Genomic DNA, 23,968 nt, shown 5'->3' on the forward strand with positions numbered 1-23,968 from the left:
TTGCGGGAAGCCGCGCGGAGGAAGGGCTCCCCCTGCTGGCCGGACGCCGGAATGAAGCACACACAGCACCACCGTTTGTGTAAAAGGTTCTTTTTGGGTTGGTTTTTGATTGGCAACAGCAGCGAGCCCTAAAACTAGCAGTTCACACATGCCGGCTCTTTGGCCTTCCCACGCGCCCCGCCGCGCCGCTGAACCGTAAGCGGGAGGAGGGTCGGCCTTGGAGTTGGGGGTCGAATCCCGCCTCTGACGCTTGGGCCGGAGCAAAACCCGCTTCCCCATCCGGGCAGGGGGGAGGGGAGCCTCGCCACGCTGAGGCTGAGAGCTGAGATGAGGATGGAGGATGGAGGATGGCCTCTTCTCCCAGGAGCCTCGGCTTTCTGCCCTCTTGAGGGGGAGGGGAGAGGGAGGGGGAGGTCATGGCTCCGCCCCTGGGGACCGACCTTCCTCCACTCTCAGGGTCCGAATCCCGGCTCCCTACCCCTGGGCATGGCGGTGGGGGTGGGGTGACGACGACTGCCGCGCCCAGGGATGGGGGGGGGGGGCCCGGGTCCATTCTGCAGACGGAGCTTTCCCGGGGGACTCTTGGTGTCCTCACTGCGTGTCCCTCCCCAGAGCGGAGGCTTGAAGAGTGCCTGGAGCCCGGTCACTTGTCGAGGAGCCCCAGGGCTGGAACCGGACCTAGAAGGGGCGGCCTCTGGCTTTCCCTCAGCTGCCTATTGGGTGGGGACGGATGGCGTCGAGTTGCAGCAAGCTTGACGTCTGAAGTCCAGGCAGGCTCAGACGGCTGGAGCCCCAAGAAGAGCCCAAGAAAGGGGCCCTCCGGGCATGGGGATGACTTCCACAGCTGGGACCGTAGGGGTTGGGGATGCCGGGTCAAGGAGGACCCCTCCCCCCAGGTCTTTGAGAAGGGAGAGCTAAATTCAGGGCTGCCACCATTTTGGACAGTTCTTAGCGCTTTCCACTGAACAGAAGGGAGGGCCCGGGCTCTCGCGGTCTCCTTCTTCGAGGTCGCCCTAAGAAGAGGCGAGCGAGGGGAGAAGGCCCAGGGCCCAGCCCGGATGTGGTGGGGGCCAGTGAGGTGGGGTGCCTGCCTCTTTGCCCCTTTTCATGAGTCCCCACAGAGGACTTCAACAGGTCTCCAGTGGGGAGCGGAACCAGGATTCTGTCCCAAAGACAGCAGCTGGGCCCGGGAGGGTCTGCTCTAGAATAGCCCTCCTGAAAAGGGTGCCTAGCAGCGTCTTCATCTCCATCACTTGGGGAATGGAGATGGGGAAGACCAGCCCTTCCTGGCCCAGACGACCCCTTTGGGACTCCAAGCTGGCAGAGCAGGGTAGACACCAGGACCAACGGCTTGTCTTTCCTGCACTGCTTGGGGAGGGAAATCCATGGGGGGGGGGCGAGGAAGTTGGGGCTCGACTGATGGGAAGGTGGCAAATGAAGGGAAGTGCTCAGCCTCTCCAGAAGGCCTGGAGCATGGATGACTCCCGAGGGCTCTGTAGGCGCCTGACGTGGGGTGTGTGTCCTTCCTCAGCTGGCCAGTGCATTCTGGGGATGGGGAGCTGGAGGACAGAAAGGCTGGAGGGCCAGAAGCTACAGCGTGGTTTCACTGCCAACCTCTCTGGGCTGCCGGGCCCCATCCCCGTGCTCATAGTCCGACTCCATTTCTATCTTCACTTGTGGCATTGGAAATCCGAGGCTCCGGGAGTAGTTGAAGGCAGGCGAAGGTGGGCAGGAAATCTTCAAGTGTAAAGTGATGCTGCGGGACAAACGGGAGAGCAAAGAGTAAGGGAGGGACCACAGACCTGCCTGGGCTTCCCCTGCCTCACTGGGGCCTTCAGGGAGCCGGGCTTCAGTGCTGGTGGCCTCTTGCTTTCTGAAGACTTGTGAAAACCAGCAATCATTACACCAATCCAGAAAGTTCCCATTTTCTGCAATTCTGCCCCCCACAGACTACCTGAAGAGGCAATTTAAGGGGTGCTGACCCCCAAAAAGAGAACCCCTTCCCCATACAGCTTTGGTTGGGTAGTTCATAAGCTTCCTTGTTTTTTTTTTTAACCCTTATTTTCTGTCTTAATAACAATTCTAAGACAGAGCTGCAAGGGTTAGCCAAATAGGGTTAAGTGACTTGCCCAGGGTCTCACAGCTAGGAAGTATCTGAAGCCAAATTTGAACCAGGATTTCTTGCCTCCAGACAGATCACTCTATCCACTGTGCTATCTAATTTCCCTGTCAATAAGCTTTTTAGTTTTAGTTAACAGCATGAATTAGTTTCTTCAGATTGTCTTCATCTCCAAATCGAAGGTGGCCTGACTAGGTGGCGATATTGGGTCAGGTCCAGGTTGGTCCAGAAGGCATCTGAGGCCAACATTCTCACGTCAATGTTCGGTGAACTCGATCTGAATTAGAGGTCGCCAAGGACCAACTATACTCCAAATATGGGCTCCCTCAGCCCCCGACCCCCTCTAGTATTGGGACTCGCTCCGGCTCAGAAACCTATTGGTCAGCAGTTGGTGAAATCCAAACTCCAAACTCGTAGCTGTCCTCAGCATCCCCTCTGCCTCTCCCCAACTGTCCTGTCCTCCAGGACGAAGAACAACGACGACACCAACGTTCCTTTGCCCGGGCGCTTCAGTCCATCTCTGTCCTCCTATCTCTAGGCTAAATAGACCCAGGTCTCCCCGTCTCAGCTGCCCTCCTGAAGTGTACCTAGCACCAGGCATCATACCCTGGGAGAGTGAGGCTGGTGGGGTATCAGCTCTCCAGTCCCGGACCTTGGACATAGTCATACACTGGAAGATCGAAAAGCAGCGAGATGTCGAAGGAGAGAAGGCTCCTGCTCTAGACACTCACCACCTGAGTGGTCTTGGGCAAGTCACCTAACCCCTGTCAGTTTCCTCGTCTATAAAACAGTGTGAATAAGCAGCTCAGAATTCAGAGGAAAAGGCCGGCAACTTCAAAGACACGAATGTCAGTCCCAAGTCTGGGAAATGGGTGGAGGCTGAGACTGTAGAGGATTCTTTCTAGAACATGGGAGGACAGACAGAGAAGGGGGCAAGGATGGAGGAGCCCTGAGCAGGGCACAGCGGAGGGGCCAAAGAAGGGAAGGAGAACCCTGGGGTGAGAGAAGAGGGCGTCCCTGGGGGCCGTGGGCTTGAGCTGTTATTGACTGAAGGGAGTGGGATCGAGTGGGATAGAGAGGCCATCCAGGCAGAAGAAAGGCTTTTTCGTGAGATGGTAGGGCTCAGTTGAGATGAGAGTACATTATCCGGAGGGCAGAAAAGGGGGATGAGAGGAAGGGGCTTGCTGCCCTGAGCTGAGCCAAGGGGAAGCTCCTCTTGGGTCTCCTGATTGTTCTCCTGAAATCATCCTTTGGAGAGGGAAGGCTGTGGAGGGGCAGGAAGCCTGACTCTTCTTCCCTTGCTTGTCCCAGCTTTTCTGGGGAAATGAGACTTTTTAGACCCTCTGAATATCCTATTGTTGGATTCAGGCCAATGTTCTGGCTTGACCCATAGGCTATTCCTCCCCTCTGCTCCCTTGGTGAGCATGCTTTCGGTGTGTTCTTACTTACACCATCGAGTAAACTCAGAAGTAGCCCAGGGCCCTTAGACACAGACTCCCTCTCCTCATCCCAGCAGGGCTCAGACTATAGGATCAAGGCCTTCCAGGACCTGGGGTTGGCCCCCCACAGGGTGAGTCTGAAGTCTTTAGGCTCCTTGGAAGCATCTTTTTTATTTTAACCCTAGTTCAGCTGCTCTTTTGTCTCTCACCAGACCTCGAGCAGCACTCTTTTCCCAACTGCTCGGCTCTTGTTTTCTACTAAAGAGCAAAGTTTCACTGTGTCATGATCTCTCTCCATCCATCCATCAAGGTGAGGCTGGGGAAGCCTGCCTTGGAGGCCGAGGCCAGCCTAGAGTTTGGCTTGGCAGCCCTTCCCTGACCCCCAAACCCCTAACCCCAGTGATTGCCCTCAGAGGCACCAATTTTTACCTTCGATCTTCATCATCATCGGAATCACTGAGGAATGGATCAGAGGGAATAACTCCAGCTGGAAGCTCTTTTTCCTGGTGGGGGAGAGGAAAGGGTGGGATAAAAACCACAGGTTTCACAGAAGGGAAATAGAGGAAACTGTTCCTTCCCCTCCCTCCCAGCCATGCCACCCAGGCCCTTCTCCTTTCCAGTCTTCTGTCTTGGAGCTCTCGCAATGAAAGACAATAAACCTGGTCTGGGGAAGTACCTTCTTTACAGATTGATTCAATCTGTGGGAAACAGGGCTGAAAGACCCTGGAAGGAGAGAGAGTGAAAGAGATGGGTAGTGGGAGCAAAAGAAGCTGCAGAGGGAGGGAGTGGGGCAGGGGAAGTGGAGGGGGGCAATGAAGACCACAGCTGTAGGGTTGGCAGGGGTCATTTGCAGACAGATCAGTTTTCCAACAACAGACTTCCCAGATGGATGGAATGCAGCCAAGAAGCAGAGTATTATCTCAGGAACAGAGCCCAGATCTGGGATCCCACAGCTATCAAGAACTCCCAGACGAGGAAGCTCTCTATTGGTTCAGGACAGCACAGTCCCTGCTGGTCTTAGGGAGCTGCTAGAGTACTGAGGATAGAAGTGACTTGTCCAGGGTCACACAGCCAATCAGTGTCAGAGGTGGGATGGGAAACCACCCCTTCACACAGGTCATATTACAAGTGACCAAAACTGAATGAGCTCTTAGGAAATGGGAAAGGGAGAGCATGAACATTGGCCAGGAAGTTAGACAGCTTTTGTCTGGGATCAGGCTCAGTCTCTTACTCTTTGTAGGATGTTGGTGAGGCACTGGCCCTCTTGGGACCTTGATCTCCTCTATAAAACAGCAGGGTTTGACTAGAGCATGGCTGCTTCACTTTTCTGGGGGTCCCAGACCCCTTTGGCCTACTGGGGAAGCCTATGAACTCCTCCCTTCCCAGAGGAATGTTTTAAAAGAAAATAAAACCCATAGGATTGCAAAAGAAACCAATTATATTGAATCCATTTATCAGGATCTATCTATCTATCTATCTATCTATCTATCTATCTATCTATCTATCTATCTATCTATCTGTCTATCTATCTGTCTATCTATCTATCTATCTTTGAACTCTTACCTTCCATCTTAGAATCAAAACAGTGTATTGGTTCCAAGGCAGAAGAATGTTAAGGACTTGGCAAAGGGGAAGTGACTTGCTCAGAGTCACACAGCTAGGAAGTGTCTGATTCCAGATTTGAACCCAGGACTTCCCCTCTCTAGTCTTTCGCCTCTATCCCCTGAGCCACCCAGCTGCCCTTATCAGGATATTTTTTAAAAGCTCACAGACACCAGGGTAAGAACTTTTGGATCACCTCTTACAGTTATAAACCCTGTTTCTGAGGGTCCTGTGGTCTTGTAGGAGCCCTAGGTGCCTTTGCCTAAGCAAGGCTTGAGCAATACAAAGTTCAAGATTTGACCTGGTCGCTGAGGCTGATTTAAGCTGCTAATAATGTTCCTGGCTCAGCCCCCATCCACACTGTGCTTCCCCAGCCCTTCTGTCTGTGATACACTCTCAAGACCATAAATGCAGGCCCCCAAAGCTGGTAGATGGAGGAGACATTGGAAGGTTAGAAAAGCAAGCAGGAAGGTGTTTTACTTACTGGCAATGCAATGAATACCATTTTGGGGATCTGACTGGACAGGTTCCATGGGGATCTTTATAACTGAGGGAGGAGGGAACTGGGGCTAGGGAGAAACACCAGGAAAAGACAGTAAGTACTCAGGATGTGAGCAGCGTGCATGCTTGGCAAGTGGGTCGGGAAGCACGGAGCAAAACAAGATGGCGCCCTCTTCATACCACAAAGGAACTCTGAGGGTGGGGCCAAGGCTGTCCAGGGATTAATGATCGAACACTTCTCTCTACTCCAGGAATAAGCCGATATATCCTGTCTCCCAAGAGGTAAGTAGCTCTGGGGACTGACCCATCATTGTCATCATCATCCATCACCATCTCCTTTTTCTGTAGTACTCAAAGAGTAAAAGTGCTTTTGCTCCAGCATTGTAAAGGAGGTAAGCAAATGGTGGTGTTTGGGCCCAAAGAGTAGAGTGACTGGCCTCAAAGTCACCCAGCTAGGCTCCAGTGGGCCTGGGATTCCATCCCAAGTCTTTGGACTCCAGCCTTCTCCATTGTACAGTCTGGTCTCTCAATATCCATGGCCCCCCTGCACTTAGAGCCCTTGTCACAGAGACACAAGTTCCTAGGTGCTGTCCAACTGGTAGGTTTGTGGAATTTTTCTCAGCTTAATCCTCTTTTCCCATTGACATGTCTGTTTCAAAGTGTTCACTCCCTTTCTAGGGCCTCTTCTAAAGACAACGGGTCTCAAGTTTCTCCCCCTTCCCAGCCTCTGCCCTTTTTCTCCAGACTTGACTCAGGAAGGCCCTTCACATTCCAAGGAGCTCTTCAGATATTTTTATTTACTTGTTTTCCAATGATCTCACCTGTCTCCAAAATCGACTCTAATCTCCTATGGAGAAGGATTTGTGCCTGATGCTATTTTTGACTCCCCAGGCCCCTCCACCCTGTAGTGTCCAACACAGACCTAGCCCCATAGCTGGTGCTCAGTAAGCATTTATTGGCAAGCTGATCAGTACAGGGCAGAGCCCTTTGGGGAAGGACTGGTGTAATTGCATTAGAAGGAAAGTGGTTCCTAGAGAGTATAGAGCATTTTAAACAGCAGGGCCAAATGGAGCAGACATACAAACATCCATTTCCCTTGTAGGATGGGCCTTCCAGTGGATGTCTCTTGTTGTCCCTCATTCTGATGTAGCTGGAAAGGGCAGAGCCCAGGTTTCTGAGACTGTGCCAGCAGGACCTTGACTCCAGCTGTCTACTGAGCTGGAAAATCTGGCCTTGGCGGGGGGTTGGGAACACTCAGTGGAAAATTAGCTGGACTCAGAGCCCCAGGACTCCTCCTCAAGGCCTGGCCCCAGTAGACATATGATTTCACCTGCAGCCAGTTGGGAAGATGGCCTGCTAGGCCAGGAAGGGGTGGTGATCTGCCTTAGAGAAGGAGTCATAGCTGCCTGAAGGGCTGTTGTCCTGTTTTAAGCTGCTTTAGTGCCTCCGCCACTGCCTTCCACCCCTAATCAGTCAGGGAGCATCAAGAGCAGGTGCTTCATAAATGTTCATCGACTGACTGAGTCAGCTGGACTCTGCCATAGCATTCCTGCTTGCTCTAATTCAATGCCTTCTTTACATGGTGGGATGAGGGGTAGGGGCTGCCTGGGCATGGCCCCCCATCCCTTCTAGGGGGCCATCCCTCTGAGGATTGGGGCTGATGTCATAGCAGCTGCTCTGCATGAATGCTCCATTCTGGCCCTTCCTTGGGGTTCCTGGCCCCCCACCTCCCCTGGCCTAGGCTCACCCACCTCCTCGCCACTGCTGTGGCCCAGGGATCCTTTCCTCTTCTTCTTCTTGTCATCCTCCTTCTTCTTCTCCTTCTCAGGGATGATGTTGTCAATCCAGGCCAGGTCATGCTGGGAGAAGACCAGGTCCAAGAGCTTCCGAACAATGATGAGGCCCAGAATCTGCAGAGAGAGGAGGTGGAGCTCTGAGGGGGGGATATGGAGGAGGAGAAGGAGGTAGGCTTAAGGGGCACCAAGGATCAAGTCTTCTGACCACCTGGGGCCCAACTTCTCCCCTTGAACCTTGCTTCAGGCCCCTTTAAGGTTCATGTCTCAGTGGAAAGAACGTGGTGTTTGAAGTTGAAAGCCTGGGTCACCTGCCCTCGGAGGGGCCTTTAGGTTCTGGGTCTCCAATCCTGGCCTCGGGTCTAGGCTCCTGTTTTGTCACTTCCTGTCTAGGAGCTCTTGGACCCAATAACTAAATCTCCTGGGCTCAGTTTTCCTTGGCTGTACCCTGGGGAGAAGGCAAGGGTCTGGGGTGCAAGCCACCAACTAGAGATGCCGCTGAGCTCTGGCTCTACAGCCTCCTTTCTTCATTTGCCAATGACTGGCCTCACATGGGGTTGGCCTTGATGGCCCCCAAGCTCCTGTCAGGCCCTGAGTCTTCCCTCTCCCTCAGGGCCGTCCCAGCCCCAGCTGGGTCCAGGCTTCTTTCCTCTTCCCCTCCCTCTCCATCTTGCAGCCACGCTTGACCAGGAGCTCTTCTATCTCTTGCCTCTGCCCAGTCATGCCAGCCTCCCCCCCCCTCATCCCTGCCTTCCTTCCAGGCTCCCCTCCTCCGGGCAGTCTTCTTGGCTCTCTCCCTCTCCCTGAGTCCTGTCTGCTGTGTTCTCCAAGCAGTCCTGGCTTTCTGCTTAGCCTCCGTCACAACTGTGTCACTCTCAGCTCCCTCCTCTCAATGCCAGCCCCGGCACGACAGAAGGTCTCCAAGGCAGAGGCTGGTTATCTCCGTCCCTTAGCCCAGAGCCTTTAGTCAATCCTCCAATCAACACGCACTTATTCTGTGTGTCTAATGTGTCTGCGCTAAGTGCTTTACACTTGAGAAAATGGAGTCAGTGAGTCAATGAAAACGTCATTAAGTGCCAGGCACTGGCCTGAGTGCTTTACAAATATTCTCTCATTTGATCCTGCCAACAACCCTACATGGGAGGCTCTTATTACCCCCATTTTACAAGTGAGGAAACTGAGGCAGCCAGAGGTCACGACTTGCCCAGGGTCACAGAGCTAGTAAATGTCTAAGACTAGATTTGAACTCAAGTCTTCTTGATTCAATGCTCTCTCCACAGCACCATTCAGTTGCATCTCTGGATCAGAAGTCAGAATACTTGGGTTCAAATTTCAACCCTGCTACTCCCTCTCCAGTCACAGGACCGACCCTGGGCAAACCCCATCACTCTTTTTCCTCTTTGCCTTCTCTGTAAAATCTGAGGGTTGGACTTGCCAGTCTCTGAGATCCTTCCCAATTCCAGTGGAGTGAATACCCCATGTGTCATCGTTGAGGAGGATGACTCTGGGCAAGTCACTGCCCTACTGCCCACCTCCTGCCTGCCTGCACTTTCTCTGCAACTGGAGCCTCTTAGAGACTCACCTACATTACTGAGAGGACAGATGACTTGCCCAGGGCCACCCAGCCAGGGTGCCTCAGTTTCCTCATCTGTAGAATGGGGGTGAATGTTTGTAAGCTGTAAATTGCTGTGTGAAGGCCAGTAATGGCTATGTGGGAGAGCGGAGGCAGAGAGCACTCTGAGTTTTGGGCACAGCTACTGGCACGGTGCCTGGCCCCCAGGAAGGGGGGCTGGCAGCAGGGACTCCTGGGTGCCCTTCAACCTGCTGAGGGTGGGGGAGCCTGGCTTCTGACCTTTCTGTGGGTGGGGGGTGTCAGGGCTCCTCTTAGGACATGCAAAGGCTCTGCAGGACCTTGGACCCTTGTCGGCTCTGGCCTGGCATCAGACCAGGAGCTCCCGAGGCCTGTCAGTCAGTGCCTGGCACCTAGCAGGTGCCTCATGAATGCTTCTGGACTGACTGATCTCCCTGGGGCAGGGAGGGAGGCTGGGGCAGAGGTGGGGAAGGCCCCCTCCGGCCACGTCTCACCATCACAGGGAAGATGATGGCGGCCACGGTGGACTTGAGGATCCAGAGGACAGCCAGGCAGAGGACCTGCACCAGGGTGAAGAGGTGGATCCGGCGGAGGGGCACGTGGCGCAGGAACACGTAGTCGGGCTGGTGCTTGGCGGGCATCAGGAAGAGCTTGCAGCGCTCCCAGAACTGCCAAGAGAGCACAGGCTTAGCGGGTCGGGCGGGCCTTGGACTGGGACAGCCGGCCGGGCACAGGACCAGGATGGTGCCCGCCTCAGACCCCACCTTGCTGAGAGGAGCAGGACTAGCCTGGGGGACTCCTGGGCGAGAGAGCCTTCCTCCACGTCTAGACTTGCCCAGGTCACAGAGGACGGGCAACCCTGTACAAGTCTGTGGGGGCCGCCTGGTAGACGTCCCAGAATCCCGTGCTCTCATGGTGGATCCTCAGGCAGATGCCACCTGCCCACTCCCCAAGGGAGCGCTGGCCCTCTGTGCCCCTTTGGGCAGAGGGATTGGCACGTTCCCAGGGCATGGGGAGGCACAGAGGGCCCGGGACACGCTTGGGTCTGGTCCTTCTGCTCCCCAGGACTGCGGGGATGGGGGGAGCCTTACCTGGATCCCATTCAGGGAGGCGACACCCATGTAGAGGAAGACTCCATAGAGCACAGGCATTGGGATGTACTGAGGGGAGAAAGAGCGGGGAGGGAGGGACAGTGCTCAGGCCGGGGTTCTTGCCGGCACTGACCCCGCCGGATCTCAGAACCTCAGATTGGTAAGGGATCCCGGCTCTAGGAAGAGGAATGCTGCTCTGGAGGAGGAATCCTCCACTGTCCCCATCCTAGAACATGGTGACGGGGAGCTCACTACCTCTAGTCACTCTAGTTGGCAGGAAGTCACCCTTCACACTGGTCCAGGTCTGCCTCTGAGAGGACTGTGTCCTGGGAATGGCCCGAGGAAACAGCCCTTCCTCAGCCTCCTCAGTCCTCCCCAGATGGCAGGACCTCAAGGGAAGGCTAAATTGCTTTGAAAAGTGTCATTCTGAGACCGCGAGGGAGAGGCAGGCTCAGCCTCTGCGGAACAGACCAGGGGGCCACGCCAGGCCTGCCGCTCGTTCAGCAGAGGGTCCTCCCCAGAGGCTGCCAAGGTTGGCTTCCCTCTCCCCTCCCTCAAGGCCCTTCGTGGCTCACCCTGGAGGGATGTGGCAGCATCCGTGGGTGGGGGGAGCCTCACCTTCAGGATGGGAGCCAGGAAGACAGAGATCCCCGTCAGGATGAAGACGATGATGCCCGTCACTCTCTGCTCCCTGGCAAAGAAGAGACAATTAGCCAGGGAAGGGGAGGCCCAGGGCCGGAGCTGGACCCAGCCATGAGCTAGAGGTTCTCCTCCACGAGAATGGGAGACCCTCGAGGCCAGAGGCATCACCTGCCTTCAGACTCAGCCCTGGGCCCCAGCAGTAGTCATAGACGCTCGAGGACCGACTGGCATCCCCTCATGTCTTCTCTGGCATCCACCTCGGGAGCCCACCCCAAGGACCCTGGGCTGGCCTGCGCTGGCCCTCAGGTCCCACTGTAGCTGCATCACCCAGAGCTCCTTTCTCCCAGAGGGCGACCGTGAGCCAGCCTCCTCCTGGCCTCATTCCCTTCAAGCCCTGCTCTCTCCTCTCCAGGCCTCTGCAGCCAGTGCAAAGCAGGGAGCGGAGCAGAGGGAGGCCAGGATTCAGTCAGGGCTTATTGGATTGGCCAACGAGCCAACTAGCCAAAGAGCCAGAGCCAAGGCCTTCAAGGCAAGATGCCCTAGTTAGTATGTCAAAGGAAATCTGGGAAAAATGTGGTGCTGTGATGCTGTGGCTTCTTTCCTTTTTCTTTCTTTCTTTCTTTCTTTCTTTCTTTCTTTCTTTCTTTCTTTCTTTCTTTCTTTCTTTCTTTCTTTCTTTCTTTCTTTCTTTCTTTCTTTCTTTCTCTCTTTCTCTCTTTCTTTCTCTCTTTCTTTCTTTCTTTCTTTCTTTCTTTCTTTCTTTCTTTCTTTCTTTCTTTCTTTCTCTCTCTCTCACTCTCTCTCTTTCTCTTTCTTTCTTTCTTTCTCTCTCTCTCACTCTCTCTCTCTCTTTCTTTCTTTCTCTCTCTCACTCTCTCTCTCTTTCTTTCTTTCTTTCTTTCTTTCTTTCTTTCTTTCTTTCTTTCTTTCTTTCTTTCTTTCTTTCTTTCTTTCCTTCCTTCCTTCCTTCTCTCTTTCTCTCTTTCTCTCTCTCTCTTTCTTTCTTTCTCTCTCTCTTTCTTTCTCTCTCTCTCTTTCTCTCTTTCTTTCTTTCTTTCTTTCTTTCTTTCTTTCTTTCTTTCTTTCTTTCTTTCTTTCTTTCTTTCTTTCTTTCTTTCTTTCTTTCTTTCTTTCTTTCTTTCTTTCTTTCTTTCTTTCTTTCTTTCTTTCTTTCTTTCTTTCTTTCTTTCTTTCTTTCTTTCTCTCCCTTCCATCCATTCATCCTTCCTTCCTTCCCTCCTCTCTTCCTCTCTCTCTCTCTCTCTCTCTCTCTCTCTCTCTCTCTCTCTCTCTCTCTCTCTCTCTCTCTCTCTCTCTCTGTCTCTGTGTGTCTCTGTGTCTCAGTCTCTGTCTCTCTGTTTCTCTTTCTTTCCTCACAGTGCCTCAGGGGGTCTGTGGTCAGGGGCAGGTCTGACCACTGTGGGATTCAGAGGAAAGAGGACCTTCCCAGATAACCAGAGAATTCTCTACAGAGATCTGAGCTGGGCCTTGAGTCTGATCTAAGTAGAGGCTGAGCAATAATTCCAGGTGTGTGGGGGGGAGTGGGGTGGCAGGGGACTGGAGATAGCATGATCAAAGGTATGGAGGTTGGAAAGTAAGAGATCAATTTGCCTGGAGCAGAGGAGAGTAGGTGGGTAGGGGAGTTGGGGTCAAAAAGTTGCTTAGAGAGCCTTGATGCCAAGCTAGAGAAAGGCCTCTTTGGAGGCCAAGGACAGCATGGGAAGGGCAGTTGTGGGGACTGCTGAGGCCATCGTGCTTAGAGGCTCTGAGAGAGCAGAATGCTCCTCTTGGTGGCCCGGTTGCCTCTGGTTGGCATGGTACCTGGTGGGTGCCCTTTGGAGGCCCGCTCCATTTCTCCCCCTTCTCCTACCTCACCCCCAGGAACTGCGGCTGCTCCCCGGGTGCGCTGGTCTCCGTCTCCATCTTGAGGCTGTCGATGTGGGCGATGGAAATGACGGTGGCGGCCACATACCAGGGCAGGCCCATGAAGGAGCACACGGCCATGAGGACGCCCACCCAGAACAGGTCCAGGTGGTAGCCTGCGGCCTTCTGTAGACAGGGGAGAGAGTGGATCAGCCCAGACTGCCATGCTCTGGGGCCCCCGTCTCAGTGATGCTCCCCAGACTGGCACTGTGGGGGCACCTTGGCATGGGCACGGCCCTCAGCTGGAGTCCTGGGCTCAGCATAAGTGGAGGAGGCAGCCGCTGGGACAACTTAGCAAGGGGCACTGCCTGCAGGCTGCCCAGGGCGAGGTCAGCTTGGTACCTTGAAGGCAGGACCCTGGGCTCTAATCCAGGCTATGCTTAGCACCCTTTACTTCCCAGGCCTCAGTTTTCTTATCCCTAAGATGGGCACAACCATACTTGCCTCAGCTGCCTTGCACAGCGTGGCAGGCAGCTGGGTGGCCTAGTGGACAGATGACTTGAGTTCTAGTCCTGCCTCTGATATTTATTAAGGGCCCTGACAAGCCACTTAACTTCCCTTTGCCTCCATTTCCTCATCTGTAAAAAGGGCTAACAGCATGGCCAGCCTCCACAGTTTTTGTGAGGCTTGAATGCGATTCCCCATAGAGAGCATTTTCCTCTCCCTGTTATTATTTGCCGCAGTGCGGTGATTCCAGCTCGCCCGGCACCCTCTTCCCCAGTCAGCCACACCTGCTTCTGCCTGGGCCTGGCACAACGGCTTGGCTGGACAGGAGGAGAGCCGGGGGGCTCCGGCTGCTTCTCCATCCCTGGCCTCAGGGAGGAGGTGCCTCTGGCTGATCCCAGATCTCTGCTGACCCATTGAGGGGCTCCGGGATCCCTGCTGGGCCTGAGAGGAGCCCAGGGGCCATCCTGAGAGGTGTCCAGGGCCTCAGACTCAGTCAGACTTGGACTGAATTCCCAGTTCCTTGGGGGAAGGGAAGCCTCGGTTTCTCCTGGAGGGATGTCCTTGGCCCCAGCCTCGGCCCTTCCTTAGCAGCCCAGCAAGGGGCCACGTAGCCCCAGCTTGATGAGCCCAAAGGGGATGAGCGTGGCTCCCCCCAGCATGCAAGGAAGGAAACTGGGGCCAGTCCCGTGGCCTGCCTTTCCCAGAGGCTCTGGGCTGGAAGGGCAGGGAGGGGGATCCTTGGGCCCCTCTAGAGCCTTCCTGCCCCAACCTCCTTGGCCAGGAGGGCCTTCTCGGCTCCTCTCTTCCTCAGTGGAGCCCGGACGGGGAGGGAGAGAAGGCAGATTTTTGTTGATCAAAAAAATAAAATAAAATGGAAGGTGCCAGTAAACACAGATGGCACCTCGGCATTCACCAAATGCTTTACCCACGAGACCTCCCTGGAAAGCTGTTGTGGTTTGCTGGGCTTTCAGCTGTGTCTGCCTCTTCGTGACCCCATTTGGGGTTTTCTTGGCAGAGCTACTGGGGTGGTTTGCCATGGCCTCCTCTGGCTCATTGGACAGATGGGGAAACCGAGGCTAGCAGGATGAAGTGATTCATCCAAGGCCACCCGGTCGCTCAGGGTCTGAGGCCAGATCTGAACCCAGGAAGATGAGGGTGGCTGACTTCAGGCCTGGCCCTCTCTCCACTCTGTCACTGGCTCCTTGGGGAGATAGGCTCTCTTGTTATCCCTCTTTTATAGATGAGGAAACTGAGGCACATTGTGGGGAAGGGGTCACACTGTTAAGGGCAGTGCCGGGATTTGACCCTATGGCCAGTCCTAGAAGGAATGGCAGCAGAAGAGCCTGCTGAGCGATGGGAGCTGTGGGAGGAGGTGCTGGGAGCACCAGCTAACCCAGGGGAGGGGAAGAGGGGAAGTGTAGACGGCAGTCCTGTCCACCACAGAATTAAGGAAGGAAAGCTGGGCTTCCGGCCCCCTCTGGATCCTGCCCACCCCGCCACCCTACCCTCAGCTTGTTCTCCTTGCGGTTCACGATGACCGCCGTGATCTGCTGGTCCATGAAGATAAGAATGGTCACGAGAAGGGCCGGCAGAGCGCTCGCAGGGTAGATCCACCAGGGGTTCTTCCCGAAGGGGAACACGAACCAGCCTCGGTCTGCCCGTGTGGGCTGCAGCAGGGGAGACACCCAGGGTCACTGCCCTCGGACCCCAGCCCCGACACCCCGTGCCCCAAGCTGCCCCACTCCTGCCCCCGACACCCCCTGCCCCACACTGCCCCGCGCCCTGCATTACCTTAAACACGGTGGGCACTTGAAGCTTGGGCGTGTTGAGTCCAAAGAAACTGTCGAGAGCCACGAAGGCCAGAATGGACACGAAGATGGAGAAGTCGCTAATGAGCTTCCGAAGCTGAGGAGGGGAAGAAGAGGGAGCGTCAGGGCCCGGCACCCAAGGAAAGAACATGGCGGGCTTTTCCCAGACAGGTCCAGAGGAGAGACCGGCTCCTGCATCTCTGTCCTCTGTTGCCCGAGTCACCTTGGTGGAGTCCCTCTTTTTTAGTTTTAAACCCTAAACCCTTTATCTCAGAGGTAGACCAGGGCACCCCCTGGTCTGAGTATTGGCCGGGGACCCTCTGCAGGTGATCCAAGTCCTTCCTTCACTGATCCTCCTGCTGCTGCCCTCTGACCAGGCCAGAGGAGAGCAGACTGCCTCCCCTTCACCCCCTAGCTTGGACCTGGACTCTCCTCTCTCAATGCAGCCTGAGAAGATCTGAGCATCTTTTGTGGTTGCCATGGCAGCCTGCCGTCGACTCCTCTACTGTGCTCGAAATGCACAAGCACCCTTCGCTCCTTGCCAAGGATCTCTCATCTCCCCCCTTGTATCTGCAAGCCCAAGAGTGCTTTAGATTTATCCGATTAAACTGAATGCACTCAGCTGCTCCTCTTCTGGGAGCTGACTGCCCTGCTCCCGAGGGGGGATCCCCCCAGGGCAGAGGGCGCTGAGGCCCTTTATGGAGGAGGGAAAAAGCCCCCTGGACCCGGCCTTCTGGCCCACTCTGCCCACCACAGCCACAAGAGTCGCCAGTCCCGGCTTTCCCGACCCTAAATGCAGCCGGCGTTCTTTTCAGCTGGGGCTCCCCCAGATTCCTTCCTGCCGAAGGTCCCCCTACCGTCTCAGACTTCGAATCTAGATGGTGACAACTCCAGGAGATGGATGCCTCATCCAGGGGGGCTCTTACCTTGGTAGGGAAATAGCGGCTGAACTTGAACTTCTTCAGAGTCAGGGTCATGGAGTACGTCCCGAAAAAGAGGATGAAGGACATGAGTGCCAAGTCTGGGACGAACTGACAGGAGTTCCCCAGCAGGCTCCCTCCATATCTCAGGCACTCCTTCTTGCTCAGCTGGGACCAGTCCAGAGCTGTCAAGTTAAGGGGGTTGTCCTTGGGGTCAAACACAGAAGAGAGTGATCAGAGGAATACAGGATGGCTGGGCAGAGGGTGCCCTTTCCCCGTGGCACCCACCCCCTCGAGGGGGCCTCCCGGGTGTGTTCTTAAGGCATGGCACCCCGTCCATTCCCATTTCTGTACAATCCTGCTCTCATGTCACTCACTCAAGCCAGCTTCCCAAGGCTCAGGATGGCCCCATCACTGACACCCCCAATCTTCCAATGGCCGCAACTCAAAGAATCTCTGAGCTGGAAGGGAGGGTCTCTGGAGGCCTATTGAGAGTCTCCTCTTGTGCTTTCCTGTCCCAAGGCTCTCCGGCCTTTATTGAAGATGGCCAGCGAAGTAGGACTCCATCTTCCCTGAGCTCCAGAGGCAGCCGGCCCCTTCGCTCTTGGACGTCACTCAACGTTAGAGCGAGCCCAAGTCCACCCGAAATCTAAAAATCTACCCATTGTCTGTACCCGAAAGAGAATAAAACATGGGAAGGCTCTGCTTGCACACAACTCTTTGCAGTAGTTCTTCGTGTGATGGCAAAGCCTTGGAAACGGAGGGGACGGATGCCCATCAGTTGGGGAAGGGCTGGACAAGTTGTGGTACATGTTAGGGACGGAACGCTATTGTGCTCTAAGAAGTGCTGAACAGGACGATCTCAGAAAAAGCTGGGAAGATCTGCGGGAACTGATGCAGAGTGAAATAAGCAGAACCGGGAGAACACCACTGCGCACAGCAACAGCAATGTTGGATGATGATTTTCTGGGCAAACGTGGCTGCTCTCAGCAATGCACTGATCTGGGACAATCTCGAAAGACTTATTTAAAAAATATTTTAAACTCTCACCTTCCATCTTGGAATCAATACTGTGTATTGGTTCCAAGACAGAAGAGTACTAAGGGCTAGGCAATGGGGGTCAAGTGACTTGTCCAGGGTCACCCAGCTGGGAAGTGTCTGAGGTCAGATTTGAACCCAGGATCTCCCATCTCTAGGCCTCTCAATCCACTGAGCCACCCAGCGGACCCCTCTGAAAGACTTATGACAGCAACTGCTCTCCACCTCCAGAGCAAGAACTCTTGGAGTTGTCCTTCATGCCAGAATAGTTTTGGTTTATTTGGGGGTTTGGGTTATGGGTGACTGTGCTCTTACAGCAGTGACCAAGAAGGAAGCGGGTTTTACAGGGCAATAAAAACATTTCTACCCATCGCTCCAAACCTTACCCTCTGGGGCTAACGAACTAGGCAATCAGCAAATACTTATGAAGCATCTTCTCTGTGCCAGGTGCTGTCTAATCCCTCTTCTTCCTTGTTTTCTCCTCTCTTGCCTTCTACTTCTAGCTGAGCATCCCCAGGCAGAGCAGGGAGCCTGGGTCATAGCATTGGAGCCCTTAATAAGCCTTTGCTGACTGAGCCATTCCTTCGAGAGATCCTGGTTTGAATGTGCTCTCCAGGCGCCCCTCTATGCTACAGCTTGTCAGGCTTCTAGACAAAAACTGGCTGTGTCCTGAGGAGGGGCACTGGGCCAGGACCTCACAAGAGGGGTGGCGGAACATTTTGTCTGGAGAAGGGGAGGCTGAGCAGAAACAGGACGGCCTTCCAGGCCTGCTAGCTCTGCATTCAAGGAACTTAACGGTGGCCTGAGAAGGGATGGAATTTACCTCTGCCACCATGGAGGGCCTGTGTCGGAAATGTCTGGATCTCCTGCATTTGAAGCAGGGGAGAGAACCCTGGTTCTGGGGTCAGAGGGCTTGGGCTGGGAACTGGGCCTAAGGACTGCCTGCAAGAGTTGGAGCAAGTCCCCGAGCTTCCCAGGGCCTCAGTTTCCTCAATGTAAAATGAAGGTTTGGGACTAGAAGGGCCTTAGAGGTCTCTTCTACCTCCACACCTGTGACCTTTGGAAAAGGCTGTAATCACGCTGAGCCTTTATGCTCAGTAAATGATCTGTTGAGTTGAAAAGTCTCTGTGCCTCCCCCTTCACCCCTTTTACTTCCAATCCAAATTCTCTATTTGTCTGTCTCTCCTTCCCTCCTTCCTTCTCTCTGTCTTTTGTCTCTGTTTCTCTGTCTCTCTCTCTTAGTCTCTATTTCTCCATCTCTCTCTGTTTTTCTCTATTTTTCCATCTCTCTCTCTGTCTCCATCTGTTTGTCTCCATCTCTCTCTCTTTATCTCTATTTCTCCATCTCTGTCTGTCTGTCTCTGTCCTCTCTGTCTCTCTTTGTATCTGTCTGTTTCTCCATCTCTCTCTCTCCCTCCCTCCCCCTCTCTTTTTTTCTCTCTTCTCTGTCTTTCTTTCTGTCTCTCTCTTCCCTCTTTCTCTCTGTCTTTTCTCTGTGTCTCTGTCTCCATCTCTGTCTCTCTGTCTCTCTGTCTCTGTCTGTCTGTCTGTCTGTCTGTCTGTCTGTCTCTCTGTGTTTGTCCCGGTTTCTCTATCTCCCTGTCTCTTTCTGTCTGTCTCTCCTTCTCTCCCTCTCCTTTCCTCCCTCCTGCCTTCTCTCTCTGACTCACTCTGTCTCTCTCTTTCTCTATTTCTCCATCTCTGTCTATCTGTTTATCTCTGTTCTCTCTCTGGGTTTGTCTCTGTTTCTCCATCTTCCTGTCTTTGTCTGTCTGTCTCTCCTTCCCTCCCTCTCCTTTCCTTCCTCCTGCCATCTCACTCTGTCTCTGTCTCTATTTCTCCATCTCTGCCTATCTGTTTATCTCTCTCTCTGGGTTTGTCTCTGTTTCTCTATCTCCCTGTCTCTCTGTCCGTCCCTCCCTCTCACTTTCTCCCTCCTGCCTTCTCTCTCTGTCTCTATTTCTCCATCTCGGTCTATCTCTTTATCTCTGTCCTCTCTCTGTCTCTCTCTGAGTTTGTCTCTGTTTCTCTATCTCCCTGTCTCTGTCTGTCTGTCCCTTTCTCTATCTCCCTGTCTGTCTGTCCCTCCCTCCCTCCCTCTCACTTTCTCCCTCCTGCCTTCTCTCTCTGTCTCTCTCTGTCTCTATTTCTCCATCTCGGTCTATCTCTTTATCTCTGTCCTCTCTCTGTCTCTCTCTGAGTTTGTCTCTGTTTCTCTATCTCCCTGTCTCTGTCTGTCTGTCCCTTTCTCTATCTCCCTGTCTGTCTGTCCCTCCCTCCCTCCCTCTCACTTTCTCCCTCCTGCCTTCTCTCTCTGTCTCTCTCTGTCTCTATTTCTCCATCTCGGTCTATCTCTTTATCTCTGTCCTCTGTCTCTCTCTGAGTTTGTCTCTGTTTCTCAATCTCCCTGTCTCTGTCTGTCTGTCCCTCCCTCCCTCTCACTTTCTCCCTCCTGCCTTCTCTCTCTGTCTTACTCTGTCTCTCTATTACTGAATATGCCAGTCTATGCTATGGACGAAAGCCGACTTACCAGAGAGATGTTAGTGTTGTTTGGTGCTGGTAGAGCTGAAGCATTGAACGTTGTATTAGCTGTGGAAGGTGAATTTGAGTGAGTCAGTGATTTCTGTGGAGCCACCAGTCTGTGTGTGCGCACCCTCGCCTTTCCTGTGAGTCCCATATCCCTACCATGGTCCTCTGGATCCAAGACTCCAAGGAGAAGCCAATGGTTAGCGCTTGTCCCTTGGGGCATCTTAGCCACATCTTTCTGGTGATGCTTAAGACGAGCTGACCCCCAACAGCCCTACTCAGCCGAGCTCACACTTATTCTGTGCTTTAAGGCTGGCAGAGGGCTTTACACAGATGTTGTCTCTTTTTCCCTTTACCCTTACCTTCGGTCTTAGAATGCATACTATGGATTGGTTTGGAGGCAGAAAAGCAATAAGGGCTGTGAAGTGGGAGTTAAGTGACTTGCCCAGGGTCACACAGCTAGGACCTATCTGAGGCCAGATTGGAACACAGAACCTCTTGTCTCTAGGCCACTGAGCCACCTAGTTGCCCCCATGTCCTCTCTTTTGGGTTAGCCTTGGGCCCCTAAGCTGTTTGGGGAGTTTTAAGGCTGTCCTAGCTTTTCTTTCTAGGTTGGGTGAACCTGGCTGTTTAATTTCTGGCTGGGCACTGCTGGGTGGAAGGTTGGTGCCAAAGCCTGTAGTGGGTGACTGGGTCCAGCAGCAGCTCTGTCTCCCTGCGGATTCCCCTGAGACTCAGGGACCCCATGGGTGCATTCTGGCTCCTGAGAAGCCTGGGCAGTGGTAGCCAAGGAGGAGAATTAGGGGGTGGGTGCTGGTGTGGAGAAGGAGCCCCACCCTCTTCAGCAGGCCCCGAGATCTGCCAACTGCTGGGCAGTCCTGTTGACCTGGCTGAGCCTTAGTTTCCCCAAAGGTGAGATGAGAACAGGACTCACCTTGGCAGCCTCAGGGCTTTGGGAGGGAAGTGCTCTGAGCTGTAAAGCCCTTCCTGAGGGCTGAATGACTCCATGGCTTTGAGACGTGCCCCCCTTCTTTCCTGTCCCCCCACCAGCCTTCAAGCCCAGGAAGGCCAGATTCCATTGCCTTTGGAGACCCTTGCCTGGCAGGCCGTCCACTTAAGGACTTCAAGTATCTTCTATCTAGATCTGGAGGAGACCCGACTCCTGGCTTTGGTTCCTGGGCTTTCCACTAGGTCGTTGTGTGACCCTGGACCAGTCACTTCACCTTGGGTGGAACTGTGGGGTAGTGGAAAGAGTACAGTTTCTGGGAGGCTGTGGGTTTGACTCTTGGGGATTTGGGGCAAGCTCCCGCACCTCTAAGGGCCCATTTCCTCATTTAGAAAAGGCAGTTGGACTAGATGACCCCTGAGAGCCCTAGCAGCCTGAATTGGATAATCTTGGGCCCTGCCTTATTTTCCCTACTGCCCATGGTTTGTGGTCTGCCTACCTGGGGCTGCATGCAAGGGGCTCTCCAGAAACCATCAAGGGCCTGGGATAAGGCCTGGGCTTTGGGGGATCTCCCTGCCCCAAAGCAGCAGCACCTTCTCTGAAACTGGGCCTCAGAGGGCTGGCTGCCTGGGATGTTAGGAGATGAAGGGAGGGCCTGGCCTGGAACCACGTGGCCCATGTGTTGGAGGCTGGCTCTCCCCACTCTATTACCAGCCTCTGCAGACTGGCGTTCTGGAGAAAGGGGGGCTAGACTCCCCAGGAGTCGGTGCCCAGCCTTCCGAAAACCTGGGCCTGAGCCTTGGCACTGCCGAACATCTCCCTTCCAGAGGAGGAAGGCGAGGCTGGAGTGGTTAGAGGGTGCCTCGAGGGAGAAGCTCTCCCATCACCGGCAGACAGACAAAGAAGGCCTCGGGGGCCCAAAGGAGCAAGTCTCAGACATCTGTGATGCCAACACGGCCATCATGGCCTCTCTCCAAGCCTCCCTTTGTCAGACTCCCACGGATCAAGTCCACGGTCAACGAGGGTGAGATATTTCCAGTGTAGACATGGAGGGAGGCCTGGAAGAGCAATCCCTCTGGCTGCCTGCCAAAGCTCTTAGGGCTGAGGGTCTTTGGAGGGGTGCTGAGGCTGGGGGAGGGCACTAGTGGAGGCCCCCTCCCCCTTCCCTTGGTGGGCCTCTTCCTTTGTGCTGCCTGCTTCCCTTGTCTGTCCCCATCCAGAGTCTGCGCGTGGGAAGGGAGATCCGAGACCTCACCTGAGCCGCTACAGCTTCTCTCCCTCGCACAAGACAACATGAGCCTGCAGCAGCTCTCCCAGCCAGCCTCCTCTCTTCCGTCCGTCTGTCTGTCTGTCTGCCTGTCTGTCTGTCTGAAGCTCTCCTTCCTCACCCCCTCCCTCCCTCCCCTTGTCTATCTGTCCCTCCCTCCCTTTCCCTCTGTCTGTCTCTTCCTCGGCCTTCCTTCTCTCCTCTGATCCTGGGATTTCTCCTGGCCTGGCGGGTCCCCTGGGGGCTGAGGGTCTGAAGGGCTCGTCCAGGGTCACCCACAACAAGGATGGGTGGGGGGAGACTCAAAGGCCCTCCTTTCCCCTTCATTCTCTTAATATCTTTCTTCCCTTCCAGGCATGCCTCTCCCTCCACCCCCACTGGGCAGTGGGGCTCCCCTGAGACACCCTTCCTTTCCCGGAGCCTCTCTTGGGGGTGCCTGTTTCCACAGAGGCTCCTCCAGGGCAGGCAGGGCCCTGCTGGGCTTTTCTGGGCATCCTGAACCCTCAGCCTGGGGCCAGAATATTGCTGACAAATGCTTGTGGCCTTGCCTGGACTTCCCCTTCCCAGGCTTTTGGGACCCTGTTTTACAGTTTATGCACACCTAGACTGAGGGGAGGGAACCCTGGGGTGGCCTTGCCCAATGGGTCTGGGGCTAAGGGAAGAGTGAGCCAGGATCATCATGATTCCTAATCCTGGTCCTCTTTCCAGCTCTCTTCAAGGGTTCTGAAGGGTGAGGAGGATGGTCCTTATCTGACAGAGGAAGAAACTGAGGCTAAGAGGGGCTACACTGATTTCCTCTTCCTCACTGCCATGCTGTGTAAAGCTGACAGTGCTTCCCCTGCATTAGCTCACAGGATCCTTACAATAGCCCTGTGAGGCAAGAACTGTGTTAACACCCACTTTATGGGGGCAGAAGCTGAGGCTGAGAAAGGTGAAGCAGGATTTGAATTCAGGTCTTTTCACGGAACCTCAAGGCCAGGCTCTTTTCCAGAGGCTCATTGCTAAAGTTGCTATATGCTTCCCACAGTGCCCAGCACCTAGTAGGTGCTTCATAAATGCTGAGGACCAGTGGATGGAGGAAACACCGCTTGTGGGGAATAAGCCAGACTATCCCCCTGGTGGGTGCCTGGCTCAGAGCTCTCTGAGGTCAGGGTGCTGGTTGGGGGGCCTCAGCCAGGTCCCAAGCAGCTTTCCTAGAGGCAGACCTCATTTTGTGGGGCGCTGCCTGCTTTATGCAGTGTCTGTCCCCCCCAAGCCCTCACGCCATCCCCCCATGAAGCTGTGCCAAGGAGGGACTGACTGCCTGAGCATGCCGGGCCGGATACTCACTTGGGTTGGAGAGCGGCCAGGCGGCGTGTGCGGCAGAGACAAACAGGGCACAAATCAGTTGTAAAAGGAAAAGAGGCGGGAGAAGGAGAAGAGGAGCCCCAGGGGGAGGGCTGAGCCTGGAGGGACAGGCAACCTGAGGCCAGAGCTCCAGAGGGCAAGAGCTCAGTGCGTTCACCTGTCCATGTACGGATGGGAAACCGAGGCCAGGAGACGTGCACAGGCTCCCCAGCTTCCTCTGGGGAATACGCTGTGGCCCAGGATTGGCATCCAGGGCACTGGCTCCCGGTCCAGGCTTCTCGCCACTCTCTCTCCCTTTCGGAGCCCCTCTAGATGCTCCCCTTGCTCTGGGCCATGGTCGGGCCGAAGGGCCAAGCCTTGGGGGTGACCCTGAGCTTCTGGGAGCCCCCTTCCCCCAGCACACGCACAGGCACGTACAGGTGCCCCCTCCTGGCTCTGCCATGGGGCCCGGCTCTCGCCCCCTCCCCCCCATGGGGGCCGTGGTCAGTGGAGGCGGCTCCGGGGTCACCTGGCTCGGGGGCGACACACTCGCACTTGTAGGTGGTGACCAGGTCAGGCTGGAACGTCGTGTGGACGGGGTAGTACTTGAAGGCGCTGAGCATCTTCTTGAGGGCATCGTAGATGAAGATGAAGCTGATGAGCGTGGAGAAGCCTTCCTCCGTGAAGCGTGTGATGTACTTGATGATGAAGCTGGCGTCGGTGGCCACCAGCACCAGGCACTGCAGCGCCGAGTGCAGCCCGATCCACAGCCGGAACTCCATGTAGTCGAGCCCATTCCCCCTGGTAGGGCACAAAGACCCGAAGCCTGGAGCCGAGGACCGCAGGGCAAACGTGGCCTCCCACCCTTCCGCTCTTCCTGCAGGGGCTCGCCAAAGGCAGAAGGACCCGAGTTCCAATCCAGCCTCAGACCCTCCCTAGCTGGTGACGGGGCCATTCACTGCACCTTGGTTTGCCTCAGTCTCCTTATC

General features: G+C 54.8%; 1 protein-coding gene across 2 annotated transcripts in view; it reads right to left on the reverse strand.

The window, feature by feature from the left end:
* Positions 1-74: 74 nt before the first annotated feature.
* SLC4A5 (solute carrier family 4 member 5) overlaps positions 75-23,968 on the reverse strand; it is a 122,629-nt gene continuing 98,735 nt past the window's right edge. The window contains exons 15-27 of one of the 2 annotated variants that reach the window (XM_056814721.1): positions 23,509-23,780; positions 19,445-19,503; positions 15,883-16,083; positions 14,940-15,053; positions 14,654-14,815; positions 12,649-12,827; positions 10,755-10,827; positions 10,137-10,205; positions 9,540-9,713; positions 7,413-7,571; positions 5,645-5,729; positions 3,988-4,061; positions 1,619-1,756 (exon numbers count right to left, since the gene is read on the reverse strand). In XM_056814721.1, the coding sequence (XP_056670699.1) occupies positions 4,027-4,061; positions 5,645-5,729; positions 7,413-7,571; positions 9,540-9,713; positions 10,137-10,205; positions 10,755-10,827; positions 12,649-12,827; positions 14,654-14,815; positions 14,940-15,053; positions 15,883-16,083; positions 19,445-19,503; positions 23,509-23,780 (1,582 nt within the window). In that variant the 3' untranslated portion in view covers positions 1,619-1,756; positions 3,988-4,026. Of the gene's footprint in view, positions 1,757-3,987; positions 4,062-5,644; positions 5,730-7,412; positions 7,572-9,539; positions 9,714-10,136; positions 10,206-10,754; positions 10,828-12,648; positions 12,828-14,653; positions 14,816-14,939; positions 15,054-15,882; positions 16,084-19,444; positions 19,504-23,508; positions 23,781-23,968 lie in introns of both variants that reach the window. The other variant, XM_056814720.1, reaches the window with a different exon arrangement.

The sequence above is a fragment of the Monodelphis domestica genome, chromosome 1, assembly GCF_027887165.1.
Source record: "Monodelphis domestica isolate mMonDom1 chromosome 1, mMonDom1.pri, whole genome shotgun sequence".
In the NCBI taxonomy this organism is placed as follows: domain Eukaryota; kingdom Metazoa; phylum Chordata; class Mammalia; order Didelphimorphia; family Didelphidae; genus Monodelphis; species Monodelphis domestica.